We start from the raw sequence: 27,677 nt of genomic DNA on the forward strand, positions 1-27,677 counted from the left end.
ACCGAAACTTTTCCGAAAACCAAATTGAAAAGGCGTAAAATCACAATTCGACTCAATTTCTGGTAGTAACAAATGTTCAAGCAACTTACTTAAGAAACACGATACTGTAATAGGACGATAATTCACACATGACGTGGGGTCCTTGCCTCGCTTTTGAATAGACGTTACACGGCCACAAAGGAAACTATCAGGAACAAGCGACTGTGCTAAGCAAGACTGGAAAAATATTTGTAGATGGTTAAGTAGAGCAGGACAATCATAAGCAAAAAATCGGTAAGAAAGGCCGTCACCATCAAGGCTATTTGAACGCTTAATTCTTCTTAAAGCCCGGCGAATTTCAGATATTGCTACAGGCTGGACATGAGCCTGCAGGAGACGGTATGGTAAAAGCGGTTTAAGCAACTTATAATAAAAAGACTGAAGAAAACTATTAAATACACTGAACACACGCTTATAATGATCAACAAAATTAGCTAGCTGGAGACAAGATAGGGTAGATGGGGAACATTTCTCACTATTAATAACCTTATTCCAGGAGGCCTTATCGGTGGGGCCTGGCCATGCATTCAAGCGTGCCCTCTTCAAACTGGCCTTATATTCAAGTTTACACTTTTGTTTCACAGAGAAAACAGCTCCGGAAGATGGTCGGTCGCATGATATCCACATACGTAGCCAAAATTTGGCTTTTTGCTTAGCACGTTTTACTTCAGGATCAACGTTCCAATTAGGCTTTCTTGTACCAATCCTAACTTTATCCACAGGCACTGCAGCTTTGGAAGCTGATTTAAGGCAATGGACGATTTGACAATAATAGAAATTTAGGTCAATTGTACTTGAAGGCGAGGAAACTGACGTTTGCAGCAGGTGATATGGCACTTTTATGGTCGAGAGTAAAGCAGTTAGCGTAGCAAGGTATAGTGGGACATTAGCACGATCCCAATTCAACTTTGTATGCCACTTCGGCTGAGCCGAAAGTATTTTGCCAGATAGCTCACAGGACAAATTACAGCTAAGAATAAGGTGATCGTCGTCAATCTTCTCTTCGTCCACCCTGACAATCGATGATATTAAGCTGGAACTGGAAGAGATCACGTGATCCAGGTTCGATTTTGAACAGCCTCTGTTATGAATATACGTGAATGGGAGGCTCTTAACTGCGACGTGATATATGCTAGGAAGGGATTCTAGCAAGAGGATTGATCTATCGGAGGTACCAAGAATGTCATAGTTAAGGTCACCAGCTAAAACCCAATTTAGGTCTTTCAAACGTAGACTTTCGAGTAGAGACTTTAAACTGGAGCAACATTTAGCGAAAGATGTGAACGATGCTATAGAACGTCGATCGCAAGGTAAGTAAACGTTTATAAAGGCGGTACTGTCACATTGAATCGCTAAGATGTTATCATCACAATGAATCACAGAGGGCTTTGATGGGGAACGGAAAAAAATTGCTAGGCCACCGGAAGGGCGGCCTCTAGTTTTCTTGGCCTCTTGCGAAAAGAAATGGTGGACAGAAGATCGCTTCAGGCTAGAAACGTTTGATTTGGTCAAAAGATGTTCTTGCAAGAACACTATGTCATGGACTAATAATTCATTAATTAACAAGGCTTTGTCTTTTGTGCCGTTAATATTAAGAGAAGCAAAACTTAAAATAGTGGCTTGGTTCATTTTGGAGCAGAGTTCAGAGCGCGTTTTATCACTGGGCAATTCATACTATAGGAAACATGAGCTTCGCCGCAGTTGGCACATTTCGGAGCCTCTAAGCAAGAATTTTCTTTAGTATTGGAATGGCATCCAGAACATTTAGAGCACTTCATCTCATTCAGGGCACATGGGCAGTGAGCTAGCGAATGATGGATACTTTGGAATCTAAGACACCGTCTGGGCAATTCTTTGTATTCCGATATTTTAAAAGACTCGTAACCCAAGCGCAGACCTGTAGCGATGGCAGATTTTAGTGCAGCGGAATCAAGGAACTCTAAACGGAATGTATGAGAAGAGCCGATCTGGCTGGCCTCAACAAGACCAGGAATAACGGAGATGAGTATACTGCTAGAAACACTATCAAGAAGTCCCCTAATTACTCCAAGAGGTTTGCGATCAATCACTTTAGCAAGAATATTTGGATAGCTCGCAACAGCAGATGCGGCAAGAGAATTGGCGGAAACTTTATCCCGCGTAACAACAACCCATCTTTTCCTTACCGGATCGGACTTTACCGACACAATACCGTCATGTCCGGCGAAAGAATCAAGCTTTTCCTTGCGAGAAACGGGGTCACTTAGTTCTGGAGGCGGATATTTAAGAACAACGGCGTAAGAGGGTTTGTGATTGGTACCCTTACTATCTGAGACCAAAGAACTATTAATAGACGTTGTTGGACAATTGAGGTGAGCAAGCGATTTTAACTGATCAAGGCACTGGTTGACTTTGGCGGTAAGGATAGAATAAGCTGACGCCGGAATAATAGGGACTTCAGAGGGGGATTTGATCACAAACTCTGGAATATCAATATTTTCTGCAGAGCAGCAAGAAAGAGTAGCGATAATGTCCGACAATGAACTATTCTTAGCACTGGATCCCGAACGACGAGGTATAGGCTCACCTGGGAAGCAATTGCTATATAAAAGTTTCTTAGCTCCAAGAACATCTTCATACGGGAAAAAATCACTAGCGTATTTCACAATAGATTGATGGTCCAACCCCCCATCGAGATTGTGCTGAGCAAAATTCAAAACTGGGCAATAATAAAGCGTACTGGTATTCCAATTGTCCATGATAAGCAAATTTCACTCACGGCTCGGCATCAGTCCAAAAACAATTAAGTGAAAGAGGTATATCCACAGAGAAGTTCTCAATAAGCACAATTATGAAATGATCCACACTGGCTAAATGAATGCAATGAGAATAAATAATAACTTATCTTTGAGTGGGGCTAGTAATCCAGTGATTTGCAACTAATCCGAATATTTCAATGCACGACTCAGATGATAGTAGCGCTGAATACTAACTCACAGCCACAATCCATAAATAATCCTCAAGCCGTAACCATATACAAGTTTATAAATTTATCTAACAAGTTTCAATTACAAGTTCAAAAGTATTTCACTCGTTATTTATTCCAAACAGGTACAGAGTTAATCCGGCTTAAATTCAATTAGTTCTTGACTGGTCAAATCACACGTCACAAATTATCAGAGCTAGCGAAATGCGACTGCACTGAATGAATGCGAGTTTTAGGACACAGACAGTTTCAGGGGGATATTGTCTGGAGGGGGGTCGGGGAGAGGCGGTCACATGAGAGGATCTTTCCATGGAGGAACCTTTCATAGGAGAAGGGAATTTTCCATGAAGGGGGCGTCGGATCTCCAATCATTATTTTAAAAACGATAAAAACTTAAAGAAAAACAACAGGTTTTTTCAACTGAAAGTAAGGAGTGTTTTTGTCTATTATCCTTGAATCCTTAGGGATCAAGCTTTTTTTCTGTTGTGGGAAATGGGTTCTCAAAAATACAGTAAAATGTTTAAAACTTAATGTTAAAAACTTAAACGTTAATATAAAAACTTAAAACTAACAGAAATTACGCTTAAGTTTTTTATTACTTTAAAAAGAACTATTTGTTCTAATTAAACGACCTTTGTGATACAGGGGTCATTTTTAAGGAACTGGAACTAACTTCGAAGTTTTGCATAAAGAGAAAGGTTTTGACAAGGGGGTGAACCCCCTCATGTACGCCATAATTTCTTTTTGTTTTAAGTTTCAATGTTGCTCCTAACTTTCAGTTGAAAAAACTTGTTTTTCTTATTTAATCTTTCAAAAGCGCGTACGGTATGTTACTATTCTTGGGTATAATGTAGATACTTTTAGACAATTCAGAGTGACTTTACTGGGCTTGTTCGGGCTGGATGACTACCATGTAGAAAACTTTTATTTACATTTAAACTAAAACAAACGTTACCCTTACACTGTAGGTTTTTTAAAACAATTATTCTGCTTTACAGCACTTCCGCTAGAATGAATGAATACATTATTACGTTCCATGATTGCATGCCACCAAAGAAAATTAAAACACGAAGACCATTTAAGGCTTATGTTCCCTGTGAAAGCCTTGGGTTATTTTTCTGCTCTCTTGGAGTTTCAATACATAAATGAAGATCTAACATTTAGCTATCACTTGATATTCAGTTCTATTCATCCACCTAGCTATATTTTTTAAGTTTAGTAGTAGTTTTTTTTAGTAAGACGGCACTAGACCCTTAAGGTCTAAACCGGCAGTGCTGATCTCCGTTTCATGGCCCCTCAGCCAGGAAGTGCAATGGGGGGGGGGTTTGGGGCCAACCATCCTGTGCTTTTGCACACCCTTCCTGCTTACCTTCCCCAGATTTCTCCAGGTATCCATTTAGAGCTGGGTCGACTCTGACTGAGCTTACAGAGTTACGCCACTGTCTCCCGTCCCAAACTAAATAACTGGTCACAACTGGGATTGAACCCGTGCCCCTTGGACAAAGAATTCCCTCGCCAGCGCACCAACCACTCAGCCAGGATGGCTTATTTCTGAAGTTTGGCCAAAATAATTTCTTAAATTAAAAATACGTTGAAAATAGGTTGAAAATCATTGAAAGGGAGCAGTTTTGCAATTTTTAAGCAAATTTAGGTCCTCCTGTTAAAAAAAAGTATGCATAATATAGTGATTCTGGTTAGGTGAACGGATAGATTTGTAACTATTGAACCCGATGAAGAAATCACCTTGTCTTTAAGTTGTAAGTTACATCTGCAGACTTTTCTCAAAATTGCTTGTTTCAGAGGGAGCACATACCTTAAACACTGACAAATTCTTTGAGATTTGGACGGCTACAACCAAAGTCAAAATTTACAAAATGCATTAAGTCCCGCCTTTATTCTTGTCAAAATATAATCACAGTAAAACACCAACATTAACAAGGACATAAATAGCTTTGATGTATTCAAAAAACATAGCTTTGGCCTATATTAATTCACCGTCCCCACCTCAATGGTGCGCCGAGTACTCTTCTTTTGTTGCTTCTCATTAGTCTTAACCAACCATTGTTTTCGGTTTCTTCGTCCATTCGTTTACCCCAGCGCAATGGAGTGACTCGGCCTCGTTTCCCCCACCTTAGAGGCTTTACTCTTTTTCCACCGAATCGAATTTGATCTAAAATAAGAATTAACAAAGAAGTGTTTTTTACGTATAAACTATCAAGTGTCTTTCTCAAATGAAAACAAAATTTTTAAAAATAAATTTTTTCCTATAGGCCTACTAGTTTCAAACTAAGATATTTGAGTCTACCTTTTTCAGGGGGCACAAAAAAAATTGGCAAGAAAAATAAGACAATCTCTTTCTCTCTCTCTTTTCCTCTCTCTCTCTCTCTCTATCTCTTTCTATATTTCTTTTCCTCTCTCTCTCTCTCTATCTCTTTCTATATCTCTTTTCCTCTCTCTCTCTCTCTCTCTCTCTCTCTCTCTCTCTCTCTCTCTCTCTCTCTCTCTCTCCTCTCTCTCTCTCTCTCTCTCTCTCTCTCTCTCTCTCTCTCTCTCTCTCTCTCTCTCTCTCTCCCTCTCTCCCTCTCGCTGTTTTAATTGCAGCTTTGTCTCTTTTTCTTTATTTTATTTTTTATACATAACTAAAACAACAGTACTTTTTCAGCAGCCTTATTATTCTCTAAGACTTACATTCTAACAACAGTTTTGCTTTTTTTTTGGGGGGGGGAGACTTCATTGATATTGCTGCAACTAATGTTATATGCGCAAGGCTCTATTAACTACACTTCGGAATCATGAAGAATTGAAAGCAAAATAGAAAGATATGGCTAGAGAATTAAAAGGGCAGTAAAGCTTATTGTAAAAAAGAGCACGAGTTGAAAACCATTTACCAATTCTTTTCAAAACTTTCTTCAGTGTAAGGATTGGTAAATTGAACCAACCTTTTCTTTTCGCCAATCCCAATTACCAAACAACATAGCTGAAACAATATTTTTTTTTTTGTTATTCAAAACCGATAGTGAATTCCAGGGTGGTGAGGAAAGTCCCATCGGTACAAAAATATTTTGGGCGCAAAGTTTCACAGCCAAAATCGGTACGACCAAAAGAATAAAACGTGTTTTTCAAATTCAAATTTTACGCTAAATGTCTTACATCTATTTGCCACCTTTTACACTAAAATAAGCTATAGCTTTATGCTAAACTTTGCATTTCAATATTTCATGTTTTAAACTATTAAGAAAAGTTAGTTTTCTAAATTATACTCTTGAGGGTTACTTTATTATCAGCCTGCGATGGTGAATCCGACAGTGAATCCAATGCTAGTGTGAAACGTCCCATCGGTACGAAAATCTTTTGGGTGCAAAGTTTTCAGAAGTAAAGAATTAAACATGTTTTTCAAACATCTGACGTTAAATATCTTCCACCTATTTGCCACTTTTTACACTAAAATAAACTGGAGCTTTATGCTAAACTTTGTATTTCAATATGTCATGTTTTAAATTACTGTGAAAAAATAGGTTTCTAGATTATACTCTTGAGGGTTATATTATTATCGCCCTGCAGATGCTTCTTCATTGTATCAACGATTATTATCGATATGGTAATTTTTCAACGATTAATTAAGTTTTCTCTTGGCTGAATTGTGGCCACTAGTGGAGGGAGGCAAGCATTACCCGTTCGGAGGATGGTGTCATCTTGCTTGCAGATGACACTTTGATCTTTCTAGATGCGCCTTCGCTTCATGTTTTGCACAATAAAATCCATAATGCTGTCTCTGAATTTCTAACTTTTTCTCAATAAAATCTGTTAACCCTAAACTTTTCTAAAGCCTTTTTCATGATATTTTCTAGATTTTCGTCAAGTGCTCGAAATTATCAAATCACGGTTGAAGGAAATTTGATAAAAAGAGTAGCAACAACGGAGTCTTTGGAGTTTTTAATTGATGAAAACCTGTCGTTGAAAAACCATTCAAGTGCGATAACTGAAAAATTAAGCAGAGGTCTTGGGATGATGTGAAAAATTAAAAATCTAGCCCCAAAAAAGATTCTAAAAATGATTTATTTTTCTATGTTTTGTCCATATATTAGCTACGGTTGCTCTATATGGGCAAGTAATTTGTAACATGTTTCAAAAGAGTACAAAAACTTCAGAATAGAGCTGTAAAATTCTGATGAGGTTCCTGCTCATGAGCATTTTAAAAAGAATAAGTTAATGGATGTATCCCAAATTTGAGATTACTAAGTCACGATTTTCTCGTATAAATATTTGAATCGCCTGCTCACCCCTGATTTTGAAAATCTTTTTACTTTTAATAGAAACCGTCATGATCATAGTACAAGAAAAGCTGATAGCTTAACTCATGTGTTTAGCATCTTCTGTGATTCGGCATTATGATCCCCATGTTTGGAATATATTGCCCGAGAGTGTGAAAAATGCGCCTAGTCTTCCGGCCTTCGAGTCACGGGCAAAGAAGTTTCCATTATCTCGTGAATGATGGGCTAATGTGAAGCCCACTCCATGTTGTCATTCTATTCAAGGCATTTCCCTGATTTTTTTGCCGTTATTTTTTTCTGTCTTCTTCTTGTCTTTTCTTCTTTCTCTTTTTGCCTTTCTTCCTTCATCAGTTGAGTTTCTTTTGTGTTGATTAGCGTGATACGAATGTGGTTTTAATTAACTAAGTGTGATAACCTCGCTTGCCCTTCCAAGCTTATTGCCTTTCTTGGCAGGCGAATGGCGAGTTTCTTTTCTTTGGTAATAGTGTTTTTTTTTTAATAAATGTATATCTTGTATCTCGTAATCGTTCTGGCCAGTCAAATCCCATGCCACAATACTGCAGAACAGCAGTAAGGCCAACAATAGGTGAAATTCATCCTTTCCTGCAGATTTTTTTTTTGTGGCCCCTTACCGTAAGCTGTTATTTCTATACAGCAAAATTCATTAAGTTCCACTATTTTTATCCTTGATTTTAGGTTTTAAATCAAACTAAACTAAAACTAAAGCTTCAAAACTAAACACACACAAAAAAATCCCAAAAGAAAGTTTAATTGGTCTCACGCATGGCCATATCCAGGAAGGGAAGGTGTGGGGTTAAAACCCCTTTCTGAAAATTTTGGCCGACTCGTAAAAATTAAAAATATTTTTTATTGTAGTTAGTATTTTTATTAAGTTTCTTATGTTTTTTACTAAGTTCTTGTTATTTATACATGGCGAGGACTGCCAATTTCTCAACCTTACTGCTTGTGCTAGTGTTTTACTAGTACACAGCTGAAAGTAATAAAGAGCGCAAAAGATATAGCCAGTTGGCAATTGTATTTGTTTTATTCCAAAATAAATCAACTAAAAGTTTTATCGTTTATAGCATATGCTATTGATAAATCTTTCCATTCTCAAGGCATTGAGGAGAAAAAATACTTTTTACTATATAACTCCTTTATTGGAGCATTTATTCTAGAATGACTGATGAAAAAAAGTTTTAGCGTAAAGAGTAGGGGGCTGAAAGGGTGGCAGCCCTTCTTATATACAAGATAGGTTCAATTTATTTTGTGCTTTATTGTTGCTATTCACTTTAATTTGAAAAACTCGTTCTTTGTTTAATTTCTGTTCGTTTTTAACATCATGTTCGGTGTAACAAAAATATTAGGGGAGTTCTTACCTAAGCCGACCCAGGCCGTTATATTTGATATTAACTTATGCACAATAATACTTCAAAAATGAAAATCGTCTCGGATTTTTGAGGAGGGGCCTGATGGCAAATTTATCTCTTTGGGACTTGTGTTTATATTTTAAGGAGAAGATTTGCTAAATTGTTTTGCCATTTGTTATGGGCTAAACGAAAAGTAGATTATTCCCTAATAAGGTGAAAGGGGGCCATAAGGAAGAATTTAAAGGAAATTAAAAGGGTAGGGGGTAAAGAGTGAATGTTTGAATTTGTTTGGAAAACAGGAGGATTTTACGTAGCTGTGTTGGACTCGGGCAGCTCGATGCTAGCGTGAGTTCTCAGTGGTAGTAGTTGCGGTAATTCTTAGTTAGAAAATATTGCTTTTGAACAATACCCTCACACCTTCTTCTACCTTTGTGTACCCAAGCACAGGTTATGATTTATATTTAAAAAAAAATAGCAGCGGAGTAGTTGCGACAAACGAAATATAAAAAAAGATATTTAATAAATGAGCATCTTAAGAATGTAAATAAATTTACACAAACGCTATCCTACAATACCCATCGATTGTCATCACGCTTTGTATTTTACTTGGGAAGCTCTAAACATTTTCACCCAAAGAAGAGGTGGGTTGGAAACTAGAGTTTGAATTCCTTCTCAACATGGGTTGAAAGAACCACACGTAAACATTTGGACAAATTGGGCATAAAGATTTATTCTATAATTGGGTTAGGGTGCGCCCACCCTCCTAAGAACCCACTGACCATTGAAGCTGCCCCAATAACCAGTGTGCAGTGATTAACCACTGTATAAACGTTAGTGGTGTTGTATTTGCGTCCTGTGTATTAACCATCCATTTTGTGTGGGCTATTCATATGTTTAAGAAAAAAATGTCCCACTATGTGATAGAATGACCTTTGAAATTGGAAGTATATTGATATAGCATTCCGGTAGACCTAAGTTGATTATCTCGGAATTTTTGTTCGAGAGTCTTTTGCCTCTGGTTGGGTCAAAACGCGACAGAAAATGGTGGAAATCGACGCTTTGCTGCAATGAGATCTGAAATATTGATGCTTAAAATAAATATTTTTTTAATTAATTAAAATTTAATTAATTAATTTAATTAATTAATTATTAATTAATTAATTTAATTAGAACAAGTCATCATGAATGATCAAATAAATAAACTATATTTCTTGTTAATAATTCTAAGCAAACTAAACATCTCAGTGTTCAATCGATAGCATGTTGTCTCTTTTTGGACCAAGGATTTGGATTTGTGCCACAAAATGGCAGCAATTGGCACGCTTTCTCTTGTTACCAGAAAGGGCACCATAATCTGCTGTGTCCTTTCGAATAAACTCTCTCCTGTTATTTTACGACTGCTACTTCAATTTGATTGACATGCATTTGAGAAAAAATGTAAAATTTTAAGTTTTTTTACAAAAAGGATTTGAAACCCATGCAATGGAGTTCACAGACATGTTGAATATGATACTGTATTCTTTATTAATATCACCACCTTTCAGGGGATACTTTCTCCTTTTTTCTTTCATTCCGCAACTTTCTCAAGATCAGAACCTTTGGGGTGATTTCAAATTTAATTACATATGTGTATTTGATATCTGTGTAAAATATATGTGAACAATAGTCTTTTTTGTATGTTATTTTGCCCTTAGAATTTTTTTTTCTAAGAATTTTTGTTACTGTACGCATATCGTTTCTACCTTACAGTTTCTTACGAAAGCTAGTGGATATTTTTTGGGCAATATCGTCAAAGTAATTTTGTTCGGTTGAAAACATTCAAAACTGTCTTTTTTTTTCTCTGTTTAGTGATTAAAGAATGATATGAAAATAGGACGAAAAATATAACTAATAAACTGAAGTAGGTATATTGATATTCAGAAACACACGAATAAAGCTAGTGTCAATGCAAATATAGTTTTAAATATAGTCTAAGCTTTTGACTTTGTGGAAGTTGAGAAATCAAAGCCCAGACTGAGGTGCTGACCTCAGTTTGATTCAAGTTCATGTTGAAAAACAGCCTAAAGCAGAGGAAGTTTCAGGGGAGGGACAAAGGGGGCACTTTCTCTGGGTACAAAAAATTAAGGGGGTGCAAAATTTCAAATAAATAATCTCACAGTTATAATCATTTTGTCATTTTTAAAATTTCATTTTTATTATAATAAATCGAAAAGGCGCAGTTGAGTTAGAGGGTGCATAATAAATGAAAGCAATTAACAAATACTTAAATAATTAATAAATCAAAAATAAATTAAAGAATAATTAAATAATAAGTAAAATAATCAATTTAAAATAATTGGTGACAATTAAATAATTAAATAATAAATTAAATAGTTTTTAGTCAATTAATAAATTGAAAATAATTTCGTTTATAAATGAAAATTCTGTTAAAATTTGGCCTGAAAGTCTTGTGAGAGACAGGGAGGGGGTGCTAATCAATATTTTACCCCGAGTACAAGAGAAACTAGAACCACCATCAGCCTTAAGGTACCAAAAGAGGGAGACTTCTGTTGCTCAAAAAAAAAATTTCAAACACTAGGGTCAAAGAGAGCTGGAAAAGATAGGTTATACAGGCCACATTCTAACTCAGAGATATGTAATATTTTGTCTCCCTCCAACTTCTCCCTAATTCGGCTATTTAACGAATTCTAACCCTCAGTTTCATATCATTGTAACGTTATCTATTCGGGCTCAAATTTATAAGCTACAGGCTACTAAGGATTGGGCATATCTTAGAAATTACAGTACAGCCAGATTCCGCTTTGCTTGTTTTCTAGAGATCATTTAGAGCCACTTCAATTCTATCTCCTTTCATTTTTGTTTCTTTTTTCGATAGAATAAGTCTCGTTGGATTAGTATCACATAATGTGCACTTACTTTCTCACCTTTTATCCCATCTCAAAGGTTTTACGTATCTTTTCTTTTTAGCCACTTCAATTCTATCTCCTTTCATTTTTGTTACTTTTTTTCTATACAATAAATCTTGTAATAAATCATATAATCTTCACTTACTTTCTGACCTTTTACCCCATCTCAAAGGTTTTACATATCTTTTCTCCTGGAGAGATTTATATTCCAAATAGTCTTCATTTTCTGAATTTTTGCCCCATTGCAAAGGTAGATCTGTTGGTCTGATAGAATGCGAGACTTTTGGTAAGTACTCTGAAACGAAAGAAAAAGCAATGCAACCTCTAGGCTATCTCTTGTTCCTAAATGAATAGTACAATGATTAATATAATTTAAAGAACTTTTAACGTAAGATTATATATTTAAAGCCATCACATGATACCTTTTGACAGGGAATAATTATTATTTACTTATCAGAATGTGCTGCAGGTTTTAATTTCCTGTCTGAAGTATGATAGCTGATGACAGATTTTAAGATCCCACTGTTTCAATTTTTTTTTACGATTTTACTCTTCTTTGAGGAATAAAATATGGTTCATTATTATACCGGCAACTAAGAAGGGAATTAAGAAATGAAAGGTATAAGATCGTATCAAAGTAAAGTTGAACTTAGCAAATCCACCTCACAGTCATTACATACATCATTTCCAGCATAAGGTACCACTGAAACTAAATTTATGATTACAGTAGCCCCTCAAAAAGACATTTGACCTCATGGGAGGATGCACCCAAGAAAAGCGGGAGCTATCGCGAGAAATAATAGGGCGATCCCTATTAATCAGGTCTCAAAGTAGTGAAACGAGCCGTACCAATGTGGAAATTTATACAGATCAAGAAAAAAATGAAAGCCGTCCTGGCCGAATGGATTGGTGTGCTGCATTCAGGATCCTTTGTCTGAGAGGACAAGGGTTCGAATCCTGGTATACCCAATTATTTAGTTTAGGACGGGGGTCAGTGGCGTGACTCTGTAAGCTCAGCCAGAGTCGACCCAGTTCTAAATGGGTACCTAGTGAAATATTGGGCAGTTAAACAGGAAGGGTGTGAAAAAGCACAGGATGAATGGCCCCTAACCCCCCATTGCACTTCCTAGCTGAAGGGCCAAAAAACAGAGATCAGCACAGTCGGTAGGTACTGTAATGTCTAATACCGTATTCTTTACCTTTTTTTAACGAAAAAAGATGCCCCAATAGCGTGAATGGTGCGTAGCAACAAGCCGCAATTGACGTCTCGACAAATATGGGTAACTTAAGAAAGCTCCATATAGAGCATTCTAGAACTAACATCTTCTTAGGCCTGCATTTGCGATAAGCATTTCTAGCTCTATTCATGGGTACAGAACTGAGTTAGTTCAGTCATCGCTTAGCTTTTTCCCATGAATTTAATACATTTTAACTGATACTTTTATCAGCTGATTATGTGAAGATGATTATTGTAATTTTTGCTGTACTGAACAGAAAATATTCTTTACTCCTGTCAATCAACCTGACAAGGGTTTATATTGGTTTGATGTCAATGTTGTTTTTAGATTTGACTTCCAAATATAATCGTATTTTTCGCGTTATTTACTGTTGTTGAAGTCGACTAGAATACAAACGTATATTTCCGTCATATGTACATTATGCATTTGCTATTATCCATTCATTTTATCAAGGACGCTCATTGACAATTCTTTACTTCTGCCAACAATATCTAGGTAGTATCTTTTTAGGTTTTTGGGGGGATTTTAAAATGAATTTTAAACTTGTTTACCATACTAGGCTAAGCTAAAATTATCCAACTAATTACATTGCTGAATCGCATTTTGCAAGTTTGTCACTTCCTGTTGTAGTATTTTGCGGCTTAAAATGTTAAACAAAATATATTTTTCCTCGTCCTTAATTTTTTATGTTTATCTGTAATAGTACTTGACCTACTAGATAGTGATATCAATAAGTATCATACTAAATACAATTTTCAGGTCAGAATGAAGTATGGAAAGCATCAGCAGCTTTTCAAAAAGCTTGGAGCTGCAGTTGAGATAGGCAAAAGACCAGAGATTGTAAAAGCAATACAGACTGTACATATAACTGAAAGAATTGCTGATATCCTAGCAAATCTTTGAAGGGATAGCAACAGCAAAAACTTTCACTGGGGTATTATTTTAGTAGATGAAGAAAATTATAGAAAATTCTTCTTAGCCCGCTTTCATTTGAACAAAAAAAAACTTTTTTTAAAATCTAATTTCGGATCGTATTTCAATTCCTGCCGAAAATTCCAACCTCCGTGGAAAATGTTTCCTGAAATCCCCTCTCCCTCCAATGGAAAGTTTCTCCAGCGGAAAATTCTTCCAGAGAGTATTTCTCAAGCGAAATATTCTCCAGAGAGTTCCAGCCCTTATTAAAAAATTTCCCTTGTGTGACTCCCCCGGAACATTTACACCTGTAAAATTGAGTTTCTATTTTACACAGGGGATTTGCAAGAAGGCAGCTCTCCCGTGTAAAATCTCCCTTAAAAATTCAGCCTTGGAAACTTCCCTCCTCATGGAAAGTTGCCCTCATGGAACAATCCCCAAACCCTACAGAAAATCCTCCTCGAAAATGTCTGTGTTCATTCCAGTAACAGCTATGATATGTAGATAATGGATAAACTTAAAACTTACAGCCCTTTCCCTAGAGGCTGCGGGGGGGGGGGGGGTCATGTAATTCCCAGACGCATAGTTATTAAACTTTAAACCTATATTGAACAAAATATCTTAAAACTGCGATCGGATGACTTTGGGGAAAAACGGGGTTGTGAGGGGGCTTGTTACCATCCATTCTTGTGTAATTTTTAATTCCATTTGATGTGGTGCTCTCCCAGTCTTCTAAGACCACTGATTCGATATGATCATCCCCAAAAAAAGCAAATAAAACGCATCTGTGATCATTTCTTCTGATAAAAAAAAAATACAAAATTCAACATTTTGCAGATGGAAGCAGATTTAAAGCAGGGTTCTCCGATACGCTGACTTTGATGGTTTTATTTCCATTAAGATTTCTTTGGTGTTTTGAGGGTGCTTCCCCCTTTTTTTGAAAATCACGTAGATTTTCTCAGGCTCATGGTTTTTCATGGGTAGCATTATGCTTAATTAATTTTATATATCTATAAAGAAGATAAAAAGCCGATTCTTTTAATGCATGCATTATTACCAAATTTCCGTTTCTTAGAGTCACGGTAACTATTGGGCCGAATTGTTCCTTACAGTTCATAACTATGAATTGTTTGATAAGAAAGCAATAGTTTAAATAAATAAAGAATAAAAATCAAAGAAAAGAAAATCAAGAATAAACCTTTTATTAGGTCATTAAACCCTGTAGAATTTGATCTGCATAGGAGGTTGGCTGCCTCTTCCTTATCATCTACTCTCGTAATCTAAAAACTTCTTAGAATACTCACTTAATCTTAAACTGAGGATTTTAGTTCTTTTTTAAAAGTCTAAAGTGATTAGAGACCAACTAGCGTCTCTCCAAATATCATTTTTGATATTTGGCCCTTTCGTTACCCCTTGTGACATCTGAGCAAAATTTTGAGGTACATTCTCTGTGACTACTCAATGGTTTTGTTGGAGAATATTTCATGAGGAAAGTACCACCTTCTTGAAGAAATTTTCCAGGGGGGGGGATCTTCGGCTCCTGTTGTAGTATCTTAGCCATAAAACTAATCTTCCTGGGTTTTTTTCAAACTTTTTTCAACTGAAAAAAATACCCTGCACCTTGGTCCCTCTACACTTTGCGTTTTACTGTATCAATTCACTTTACTAATAGTACTACCTAGACAAGTGAAGATATCTATTTAGTTGAGCAATATCTCTTTATACTTATTTGTTTCCTTAGAGTTTATTAATTTTACCAAAACTTTAACCTAGGAAACAAAAATAATCTGCATAGTCTAAATCAATGAGTGTCTTAAAGCGTTTGATACAGCCTCCTCGCATAGACTTTGCTGTGTTCCTTGGGGGAAAATCCCGCAAAGTAATCCATGAAAACAGGGATAAGACACATCTTGTCTATATTCTGACTCCACCACATCGAGCCAATTACTAAGCTTCTTTCGTGTCCTAACCGTGACAGTATAACTTTTGCATATAACACTAATCACCTTTACGTGCTTATCTCGTATGTCATGTAAGAAAAAAACCTTAACTAAGGCTTTTCGATCTTTTGAATCGAGGGAACACTTGTCCCTAATGTAGACAATTTAGGGCCGCACAATTTCATATAAATAATATAATATTTGTTATCCTTTTTAATTTTGAAATTTTATTAACATAAAGTAGAGGGCGCAATTGGCTGTTGGTATGATCAAATTGGGTCCTAATTCTTCATTTTTGTCCATATCTTTTCACATATTCACATATAAAATATGAATATAAAAATAAATCACATATTTTAAATCATGCTTTTTCCGTATCTTTGCTTATTTTACTGTGGGTGACACAGGAATGCACCTAACTCTTGCATTTGGCCTAAAATATGTGCCTGAGGGTATTTATACTGCCTCTTAGTCTCAGAGGCCTTACTACCGGGCAGCATATCATTCGCCTATAAACATACATGTCGTCCATAAAAAAAAAACTCTTATTAGAGTTTGTTTGCCAATAAGACTAACGGTTATAGAGTATTTTAGAATTGTAAATCATCTATTAGAGTTTCCCCCATTGGATTCTTACGGGGAGGAGGTGGTACCTAATGGCTCAAAAAAGTGTCCAGGATTAAGAAATATACTGTATTTTGAAAAGCAAATACACTAAATGAGCTCTTTTTTTAAAGCATCATTCTGCAAAAATTAAACTCGGATGTAAGGAATTGGACTTGTGAGGGTGGTAGCCGCACTTTTTCTTAGGGTAACCCTGGGAATGGTGCTTTAAAATCAAATATAAATTAAAACTAAAAAAAAAGATTGCTTTTCAAATGAAAGTAAAGAGTGACACTTAAAACAACCAGAAACTATTCGGTATATGACGGGAGTTACTCCCTCCTCGGCCTACGCTATTTACACTTATTTATAGTTTTTTACCACCTATGTTTTAAGAACGACTAGTCAAATGCAAGGTCAATTAAAATGGAATAAAAATGTTTATTTTTCATAATGTTTCAAGAATGGATGAGCTCATTAATGTACATTTGCTTTGAAATTTAAAATTTACATTTGAAATGAAATTTAAGAAATAATGTTTTAAAATGTTATTAGTCAATAAGACACTAGTAATCGCTCACTGACCACATTTGTCACAATAATAAATTGTTCCAGTAATCCACTGTAAAACTTTAGCGTAAAAAGTAGCTTTTCTCGTCTATGGAATTATTCTTGTTTGTTGTCACTTTTAACGTTGCTCTTTACTTTCATTAGAAAAATGATTTAATGATGTAAAAGGAGTAAAGCTTATTTAGAAGAACAATGCAGTTATCTTTAATTTATTTTAAGGGAATGAAAATATTGAAAGTTATATAGACAAAATCTTAACTAAAATTGATTGTTCCGTTCCTCACTAAGGAGGTGACATCAGTAGGTCAGGTAATCTCATTGGTGGACCTTTTAACCTGTTATAAGTTCAATTTCTACAGAAAAAAGAAGAATGTTGTATCATACTATTCAATATTATGTTTGTAGACTTTTCATTCTTTTTTTTATGATCGCTTTCTATGGTTTGTAACAAAGCTAGAAACCTTATTCAGGAAACTAATTGTTCAAGAGTTATCCCTTAACTTAATCTCTGGTCACTCTTTATTAGCTCTTGTGCATTTTTTTATCTTTTCTCAGCTTCATGGTGACCCCCCCCATACCCTAAGTTTTCTTCTGTCTTTTAACTCTAATCAAAATGATTATAATCTTTGTAAAACAATAAATTCATATTCAAATTCCTTCTTTTTCTTGTAAAAGGTCAAATTTCAATCCTGTAATGGCAAGTCAAATTGTATTGAACATGGCGCCTGAATCAGTTTGAACACGCCACACTTTTAAGTTGTTCAAAAATAAGAAAGCTTAGGATACTTAGGTGACATTTTAAGGATAAAAAATTTATCATTACTTGATATCATTTGGTCCAAGTGCCCAAAACAATGCTAAAGAAAATAATGAGTTGGGGGAATCAAGAAACTAAAATAGAATTTATTTTAAAATTAAATTTTTTTTAAATTGATTAAACAATTTTTTCCTTAAATTATTAGCAACATCAGAAATTGAATAGTCTGAAACATGTCTAGCTTCAGAGTCTGAATGCCTACAAGAAAACCTCATTTAGGATCGTCTTTGCATTTAACAGATAATATATATTATCTATATCTTCCTATTGTAGCTTCTTCCTAATAAACCTTCCTAATAGTGAAAAGAAATTTGAAAGAAAAGCTTAGTTATATCCTCCTTATAGTTTTAAGGAGTATGCAGTTTGTAAGGAAAAAAAGCAAAGGTCTGCCATTGTCATGGCTCTGACCTGGGCTGGGCTTTGCCTTTTTCAGTAAGCTCATAATATTCTTCCATCTTGCATATAAGCTCAAGGCATTCTTCCTTAAGAATTTCCTACCCTCAATTGAAGAATTTTCTAGATATTCAGCTGATTCGTTTTCACCAAGAGGGTAGTCATAGTCAGGTTCTTCTATCTGATTGGTTTCCCTAATATCTGATCTTTCCTTGTCAATTTCGTTTATTTCACCAGACGCAGAACTTAGCCACCAAATAAATAGGACGACTGATTTACAGCAAATTGCTATTGAACTTGATCCCTGCATTTTCTGAAAAAAGGACAAAATTGTTAATTTTTTTCCTAGAAAAAAAGTAACGAATATAGATAAATACTGTCCAGAGGTTTTGGCACTATAAAAATAAGTAATAGATACAGACTATACTTTTATGAGCAACGCGACTACTTATGAACAAAGACAGTCATTCGATTGTCATTCGAATCGTTTGTCATTCCATTGTCATTCGACTGTACATTTGATGACAGTGTTGATTAGGTGACTTACATCTTGTAGATTAACATAGACTGAATATTTACAATAAATCAAAGTATCTTATAACGTTCTTGGGTAACCTTTGGAACCTAAATTAAGGATTCAGTTTGCTAATTTGGTACCGAAGAAGACCGGAGGTTTTTGTAGTTAGTGGTTTAACTTGCTAACTCCGATGCTCTTTGAAAATAATCCAATACAATATATATATATATATATATATATATATATATATATATATATATATATATATATATATATATATATATATATATATATATATATATATATATATATATGTATAAATTTTATTTCCCACTTTAAAAACAAGCGTCACAAGCGGAGTAAATAAAAAGAAAAAGAAAGAAAGTAAAAGAAAAAACACTTACAAGAGAAAAACAATAGATAATTTTTTAACACTTATACAAATGTATGGAAATATGTATTGTTTGGATCTAAATCCCGTCTAAACCTAATGATTCGGTCCTCAACAGTGACGAAAGGATCAACAGTTTTTTATTTCGCTATTAACCAGTGATTGCTGGTCCATGGTGAGAAAGAATACATTTGCAAAACCGAAACTAAGTTGCAGTAATTGATTTTGCATCAGCAGTTGAAAGAAGGTCCCAAAAGGGTATCAGAGCTATCACATGGGACAGAACCATTGTCATGAAAAGACGGGCTCTAATATGGCGATTATATAGAGCCTTACTTGCAACGAGCATTCCATAGCCCTTTATAGTTTTTGTATTAAATTGATCTACTAATAAGTGCCGTCTTGACTTCACATTGTTACCTATTGGGAGTCCGAGATACATAAGGCTAGATACTGGTTTAATGCTATAGGCTCCAAGCTGCACATCTGGAGCACCATCCCGGTAATTCAAATTAAAAGACACTACTTCACTCTTTGATTCGTTTAAAGAAAGACTTATTGCTGAATAAGAATCACAAAAAGATACAGTTCTTTTTCAGTCAAAACTCTAGTCCTGCTCCAATCAAAAATGTCCAAACCTCCAAAAGTAAAACATGTACGAAAAACTGCCTGTGTTATACAAAGGTGGGTAAAATACAGAGGTGGGGAGGATATTGCTCCCTGTCTAATTCCTTTTTTCACAGGAATAATAGTAGTCGAAGTAACGGGGCCACTTTGCTTGGGAGCCTTGACAAAGACCTTCAATTTACTATATATGTTTCGGAGTGGTGTAATGGTCGACTTATCAAGGCCACGTTTCGAAGGACTAAGAATTAATTGGCTATGGATACGCGAGAAAAAAGCCTGACGCACATCGTGACTAGCAGCAAATAATTTTTCTTTAAGTTTATCGCACTCTATAAGAATATTGCATATTAAACGGTGCACATGCTCCCTACTTGTAAGTTTTTGAGATCAAACTGCGAATCAGGCGTTCCACGAACTCGATTAATTATGCTAATTAAGCAGCTCGAATGTTTTACACAATACTGGTGCCACAGCTATGGGACGGTGAGAAGAGCACTGGCTGGGATTGTTCCTCTTCTTCAGGACAGGTGTCTAATAAATTCAAACTTCGAGGGAATGTTGGTGGTTGATTCTGAATTAAATCAAGAGACATTATGTGCATTCAGATTGTCAAAAGGGTGTGTCTTCTAAAACGGACTAAAATTTGTAGTCAAGTGGATTAAGGTCTGGGCTGGCTGACGACCAATGATCACTACTAATAAATTTGGGTACATGATTTTTATGCCACTATTGATTGGTTTTGGCCATATGTGCAGGTTCAGAGTCCTGTTGGAATATCCATGGTCTATCTTGAGACATAGTTTGGTCTAGGAGCTCCAGTATATATGTTAGTATATCCTGCTGATAATTTCTCGCCGCCGTTTTAGCGCCCTTTTAAAAAATGTAAAGAAGTTACGTCATGATTGGGCACTCCCCATTTATTAGTAGTGCTCGTTGGCTATCAGCCAGCCTTTACCTTAATCAACTTGACTACAAATTGTGATCAGTTTTAGTGGTCATGGTCTGTACAAGACATCGCCATAATCTGGATTCATAGAAGCACTGGTAGAAGCAGTAAGCGGACAGTTTTGATCAATATGCCGTCTTAACAGAATAGCCTAATAGACTTCGTTAGTGTGTTCAGGCAAATGGCGAGTTCTTTTTTTTTTTTTTTTTTTTTTTTTTTTTTTTTTTTTTTTTTTTTTTTTTTTTTTTTTTAGTTAAACTTTGCATCAATATTTATGGCAGGACCGCGTATAGAGTGGTAGAACAAGGTCAGGAGTGGTTAAAGATATTCGCATTTATTTGAAATGTAATGGCTAAAGGTAATAGGTTTAAACTAATATAGAATGTTGAGGGTATTTTAAGTTAAATCAAAAGACAGTGTGTGCATCCGGGTTGTAAAATTTTGCATTTGTAATATCTCAGGAGGGTATTAACTTGCGGCTATGGGTAATAACTTGAAACCTTGTGCGAATATTGAGGAGGATGCTAAACCAAATTCAAAGGTACAATTTGTATCCAAGTTGTCATAAAAAAATCTGCTACACATTGGGAACGGTTAATGATATTCAGTTGAAACTTTCAGGGAAAGCTGAGGAGGACGGCAGACGTCATCAGAAGACACTATATGCATTCAGGTTGTCAAAACTACGTCTTCGCAACATATCTTGAACGGATAAGGCTATTAAGTTGAAACTCTCAGGGAATACTGAGGACAAAAATAAACTAAATCAAAAGCCACTATGTGCAATCCAGGTTATCAAAATGGCGTATCTGCAAAATGAAACTTATCCTAATGGTGTATGTAAATCAAGTTGAAACTTTCAGGGAGTCTTATGGGTTAAGTGGACCTCAAATGTTTTAGCTGGGGAGAGGAATGTAAAGACAAATGAAAGGCACTTTTAATAGGCTTACTCTATGAATTTTAAATGACTCCGACTGACTCTTACTCTATGACTTTTAATAGGCTGACTCTATGACTTTTATATTACTCTGACTGACTATGACTTTTAATAGGCTGATTCTATGACTTTTAAATGACTCTGACTGACTCTTACTCTATGACTTTTAGTGGGCTGACTCTATGACTTTTAAATGACCTGACTCTATGACTTCTGGTAGGTTTAGTGGGTGGTTACCCTAATCCAGTTAATTCCGGTGATTTTATTCGCTTATGTTTGGATGGATTAATGGTTTTAATTCTGTTCTTATTTGGAATCATTTACTCATCTATAGAATTATCTGCTGTATGTAATCATTTATTTAATATCTTTTCGTTTTAGGCTCCATTTATTATTGATAGTAATTTTCTGTTCTTTTTAAGTTTAAATTATTTTTGTATTTTATTTTTACTCTTCAAATGTTTTAATGTGGCTTTTTGCTTTTCTTTGAAAAATATCTTTTTTGGAAAACATTATTTAAATTAAAACTATTTAATAGATTCATCCAATGATTTGTTGCCATGTAGATCATCCCTAAGCAAACTATTCTCCGTGATGCTGTCATTAATTTTCAACCATTTCACAAGGTAAAATATATAATTGCCAAGACTAAGGATTTAATTATTATCATTGCTGGTTCTCTGAATCTCACAAGATAAAGACAAATAGAGTGAGGGAAAGAGAAAGAAAAAAGGAGAGAGAAAGAGAATGTTCAATTTATGTCTTGTTAAGTTTGTTCAAATTCCATAAGAACAAGCCTATGTAAATTACTCCATATGAACAAATCCTTCATTCTTTTCAAAATGAACATGTCTATCATTCCATGAAAATTTGTTTCGATCAGTTTACTCTCAAAACTCTTCAATAATCTTAATAGTCGCTTATATACTTTCTCTTAGAAATCAACCAGTTTCCCAGAAGACCTGTCTAATTGAGTGGCAAAAGTGGGATCATCAGGAAAATATTCGTTTTGAAGCTATTACCTTCTGATACGATGACGCCGTTACGAAAAAGTATCATTCCTATTAACTTTCGACGCTACTGATGATTAATGAGGCTATCATATATCTTCTTCACTAGAAACAGTGTCTTCATTCTTTTTTAAATAACGAATAATAGGGATTGTTACAGTTACAGATTAACTGAAGAAAGAATTTGCTGTCGCCTGTGTCCCTTAACTATTCCCTCTTGTATCCTCCTTAACTATTCTATTTTAAGTTTTCAGGACACATTTAAAAAAGTTAGACCATGTTTTCGTAGTTTTTTTCTGACATTAGTTTTTTTTCTTATAGTATAACAATGCCATTGTTATATCTTTGTTCCATTTGTTGTATCTTGTTATATCTTTGTTCCAATATCTTATTAAAAATAGGAAACTATCAGGGTTTTCGGTTATAACTAAAAAAGATTGTTCTTAGTTCCCAACCTGGGATATCATTAGAAAGTTATTTCGGTGCGTCAAACAGTTTATGCAAACGAACTTTTAGGAAGAAGTGACAGGGCCCAACAGTAGCTGAAACTTAAAAAAAAAATTGATAACAACTGATGCAACAGAAAAATTTGATTTTTATACCAATTCCATATATCAAATTCATTAAGTTAAACGTTACTCGTCAAAACCTAACAGACTATGAAACATTACCTGATTTGCGAAAAAAGAGGAAACCACTTCTAATTGATCTTAATGATAATTACACAATCAGAATTAGCATATCAGAGAATCCTTCTTTAGAGGTTTCAAGCTCCTATCTAACAAAAATCTGGATTTTTTTTTGCTGGAAAGATCACGGATGCGTCTTTATTTGTTCTATGTCTTTCCAGGGGTTATTGTTTCGAACCACTCATCATATAAGATTGGAAAAGGACTATTTGACAGGAAATAAAACTTGAAGTGCCCTATTTGAAGGACAAAAATTCGAGGCTAGCCCCCTTCTCACGTCCCTTTTCCCGAAAAGACGTTCGACGGAGAGATAGCTATTTTGCTTAGCATAGTTGACAGGTCCAGTGACAATGGGTGGAGGAGGAGACAGTCCCCTTAACATATACAACTGCTCCTTTGAAGTTTTAATGCTGCTCCTTTGTCTTTTCAGTTGATAAAACTTGTTTCTTTATCTAATATATTCAATTCAATTCAATTTATTTATAACCCATCTACAAAAAGAGGACAGAACACCCTTAAGATGGAGTAATAAGAGAAAAAAAAAGGTACAAATAAATACAAATCAACACAATAAAACAATTAAATAAGTAATGCTGACTATGGGTGAGACACTATCGACATAGAAGAACGAAAATCATGAAGACTTTTATCAATAATAGATGTAGGAGAAACTAGGCGGAATTTGTTCACTAAGTAACTATTTCTAGTCCAAGGAGGGTAACTTAGAAGGAATTTAGCATAACGAAAATATACTCTACGAACAGATAGTTTCTGAGGTTCACTAAAAAACTGCCAAACCGGACAAAGAGAAAGGAGATGAGGTACAACTAGGCTATTATAAATTTTCGCAAGATTTAATTTATCAATATGTTTAATATTAGATGCAATTGAAGCATAAGCAATTCTCAGTTTTTTCTTCAAAAGTTCAAGGGATAAATTCACAGTTTCTTTCATATTTTTTCCAATAGGCATTCCAAGGTAAACTAATTTTTGAGAAAGGGTGACATGAACATTAGCTAAAGATAAAAAAATAGGGCCATTTGTCTCTTTAAAATTGAAAGCTACAATAGCAGTTTTATCAACATTGAAAGAAAGCCCAATATTTTTATATTCATTATAAAGCTGATTAAACGCGTTTTCACATCCACTAAAAGTACGGCTTAGATTCAAAACGTCATCTGCAAAAGTTATTAAAGACAAGTTAAATCCACGGTGAATACAACTAAAATTAACAGAATTTTGGGCATTTAAAACAGAGTTATTGAATAAAGAAGGTGAGGTAAGGCCACCTTGATGGACTCCTTTCAAAATATTAAAAAGGGAAGATCCCCCCTTTAACTTCGCCTTAAGGTGATGGTACATATACAGAAGGAACTTCACTATATAAAAATTTACCCCTCTTTTATACGCTTCAAATAAAACTTGGGAAAAAATACAAGAGTCGAAAGCACGAGGAACATCTAAAGCACAAAGGATAATATGGGATCTACTTCTTTCTGCATCAGCAAGAACATTCAGTAAAGCAAAAAGGGCATGCTCCCGTCTGATACCTTTTTGGTAACCAAACTGGTGGTATAATTTAAATCCTTGTAAAACGTTATGGGCCAGTCAACAGAGTCCATATGGAAAAAAAACATAATAGTAATGGAAAGGATGAGACAGAACAAGGCATGAACATGAGGTGCAATCCAGAGCCTCAGGGTTAAAAACAATACCAAAAACAAAAAAAAAACCTTCTTCAATATTCTACATAATGCATATAGTTTCTCTATTTTTTGTGAGTTTTCTAACTTAAACCCCCTTCCCCTAGGAGACCCTGCATGTTTGCCTATGTATAAATATTAGTAAGGATCAAAAATATGTTTTCCCTGGAATGGATACCGTTTCTTACTTCAAAAATTATGTTCAGGCTTACATTTCAAATTATTTCCTGGGAATTTCTCAGACAAAATTTTGTTGAGAGGTTCACTCTTTCTTAAGAAGAGCACTTTAAAATTCAGTGTTGTATATTCACTGAGGTTTAAGGTTCAGTCGAGTTATTCAGTGTACATTTCATTTTCCCCCCCCCCCCCCTAGATTTTGGAAAAAACTATTAAAAAATCAAAAACAAAAATTGATCCCTCCTCAGATTTTGAAAAAAATTTATTTCAATTCTGAAAAATGACAGAAAGTCTTTACCTTATCCCCTGAATTTTCGTGCATTGGCACCCTTGGCACATACACTGGCACCCTACTTGATAATCAAATTAACGTGGAATTAACAAAACTAATGCATATACTAAACCTGCGTGAGGCTGGCAGACTATTAAAAGAACTTCCCTCATAACACCCTGTACAAAGAATCTGCTTTGGCCATCTCATAAAGAGTCGACCACTCTTGCTGATTTTTTTTTTTTTTTTTTTTTTTTTGATACGAACCAGAATGATAAACTTGTCAAATCCTTAAGAATATTAAATAAAAAAAATAGTTTTTTTTAACTGAAAGTAAGGAGCGACATTAAAACTTAAAACGAACAGAAATTACTCCTTATATGAAATGGGTTGTCCCCTCAGCAATCCCTCTCTCTTTACGCTAAAGCTTTTAATTGTTTTAAAAAGTAGAATTGTGGCAAAGAGTCAAACTTTAGCGTAAAGAGCGAGGGATTGCGGAGGGGACAACCCATTTCATATAAGGAGTAATTTCTGTTCGTTTTAAGTTTTAATGTCGCTCCTTACTTTCAGTTAAAAAAAAAACTAGTTTTTTATTTAATTTCTGAACGTTTTTGAACTTATGCATGTTCGATTTTGGCTCTCCGCACATAAATTATTAAAATGAAATTTGTATATTATTTCTTTTTTTTTGGCTAAATGGCTTTCTCTTAGTTTTGATCAGACGATTTTGAGAGAACCCCTCATATGCGTAATAATCTGTGTTCGTTTTAAGTTTCAATGCTACTCCTTACTTTCAATTGAAAAAACGTTTTCATGTTTATTTTTTCATTGTTTTTTTTATAGTAATGCTAGAAAATCCTGCGTCCTTTTCATTGAATTTTTCTTCCCCCATGACAGATTCCTCCAAGGAAAGATCCTCCCACATAACCCCCTCCCCTCAACCCCACCCCCAAGCCAAAAAAATCACCCTGAAAACGTCTGTACACTTCCCAATAACCATTACTATATGTAAACACTGGTCAAAGTTTGTAACTTGCAGCCCCCCCAGGGATTGTGGGGGAGTAAGTCATTCCCAAAGACATAGTTATTATGGTTTTCGACTATTCGAAACAAAATGGCTATCTCAAAATTTTGATCCGTTGACTTTGGGGGAAAAATGAGCATGGGAGGGGGCCTAGGTGTTCTCCAATTTTTTGGTCACACTTAAAAAGGGCACTAGAACTTTTTATTTCCGTTAGAATGAGCCCTCTTGCGACACTATAGGACCACTTGGTTGCTACGATGACCCCTTGGAAAAAAACAACAAACAAACAAACAAATAAACACGCACCCGTGATTTGTCTTCTGGCAAAAAAAATACAAAATTCCACATTTTTGTAGATAGGAGCTTGAAATTTTTGCTATAGGGTTCTCTGATACGCCAAATACGATGGTGTGATTTAGTGATGGCGTTAAGATTCTATGACTTTTACGGGATGTTTCCCCCTATTTTCCAAAATAAAGCAAATTTTCTCAGGCTCGTAACTTTTGATGACAAAGACTAAAGTTAATGAAGCTTATATATTTAGAATCAGCATGAAAATTCGATTTTTTTGATTATCTTTTAGCATCAAAATTCCGTTTTTTAGAGTTTCGTTTACTATTGAGCCGGGTCGCTCCTTACTACAGTTAGTTACCACGAGCTGTTTGATACATTACGCATTACGCAACTATATGTGTTTTACTGACACACTTGAGAACTCTAAACAAGATTAGTTTTCTGTTACCATAGAGAAGCCATTTCTGTTACCATATTTTGGGGTGATGGGGGAGACATCAAGAGCCGTAAGTTTACCAGGGACAAGGCTGTAATATCTTTATTTTTAACTAGTTTGAGAAAATACTTTATTCGGCTTTCCTAAATTTGTTTACTTTTTGATAGGTTATGTCTCTACTGTGTTTTGCTCAAATGGAGGCCTGAATTGTTCTGATTATCAAAATGCAGCTCTTGACTGTGGTCAAGAGCTACATTTGACTTTTTTTTCTTGACTAAAAGTCAAGAAAGTCAAGAGCTTCTTGACTTTTAAACTACATTAAAACTAAATTAATCTAAAAAATAAAAATGTATTGAAGAAAAAAGTACTCACAATGCCAAAATACTTAGTCCGCTCGCAGTCCTTTGAGAGCAGTCTGTATTCCAATTCTATGTCATAACAACTGTTGAACTGACTTGTCTTTAGAATTCATATAAGGTATAAGCTGTTATGTTCTCCCACCACTTGTCGCTAAGACTAGTGTTTTTCTATTGGCTAATGTTTCTTTGAAAGCAACCAATCAAAAAGCACTTCTATATTTTTCATATAGAAAGCAATTTCAGGGATGACGTACAATTTTTCTCTTGTAGCC

At 35.1% G+C, this 27,677-nt stretch overlaps 1 protein-coding gene across 1 annotated transcript; it reads right to left on the reverse strand.

Annotated features, from left to right (window-relative positions):
- Positions 1–4,879: 4,879 nt before the first annotated feature.
- LOC136035836 (uncharacterized) lies at positions 4,880–27,508 on the reverse strand. The gene is made up of 4 exons (XM_065717797.1): positions 27,419–27,508; positions 18,040–18,337; positions 11,697–11,846; positions 4,880–5,174 (listed from the first exon to the last, which is right to left on the reverse strand). Exons 2-4 carry the CDS (start codon positions 18,332–18,334, stop codon positions 4,996–4,998), a joined length of 624 nt encoding a protein of 207 aa, XP_065573869.1. The 5' UTR covers positions 18,335–18,337; positions 27,419–27,508; the 3' UTR covers positions 4,880–4,995.
- Positions 27,509–27,677: the final 169 nt, after the last annotated feature.

This window comes from Artemia franciscana, chromosome 14 (genome assembly GCF_032884065.1).
Source record: "Artemia franciscana chromosome 14, ASM3288406v1, whole genome shotgun sequence".
In the NCBI taxonomy this organism is placed as follows: Eukaryota; Metazoa; Arthropoda; class Branchiopoda; order Anostraca; family Artemiidae; genus Artemia; species Artemia franciscana.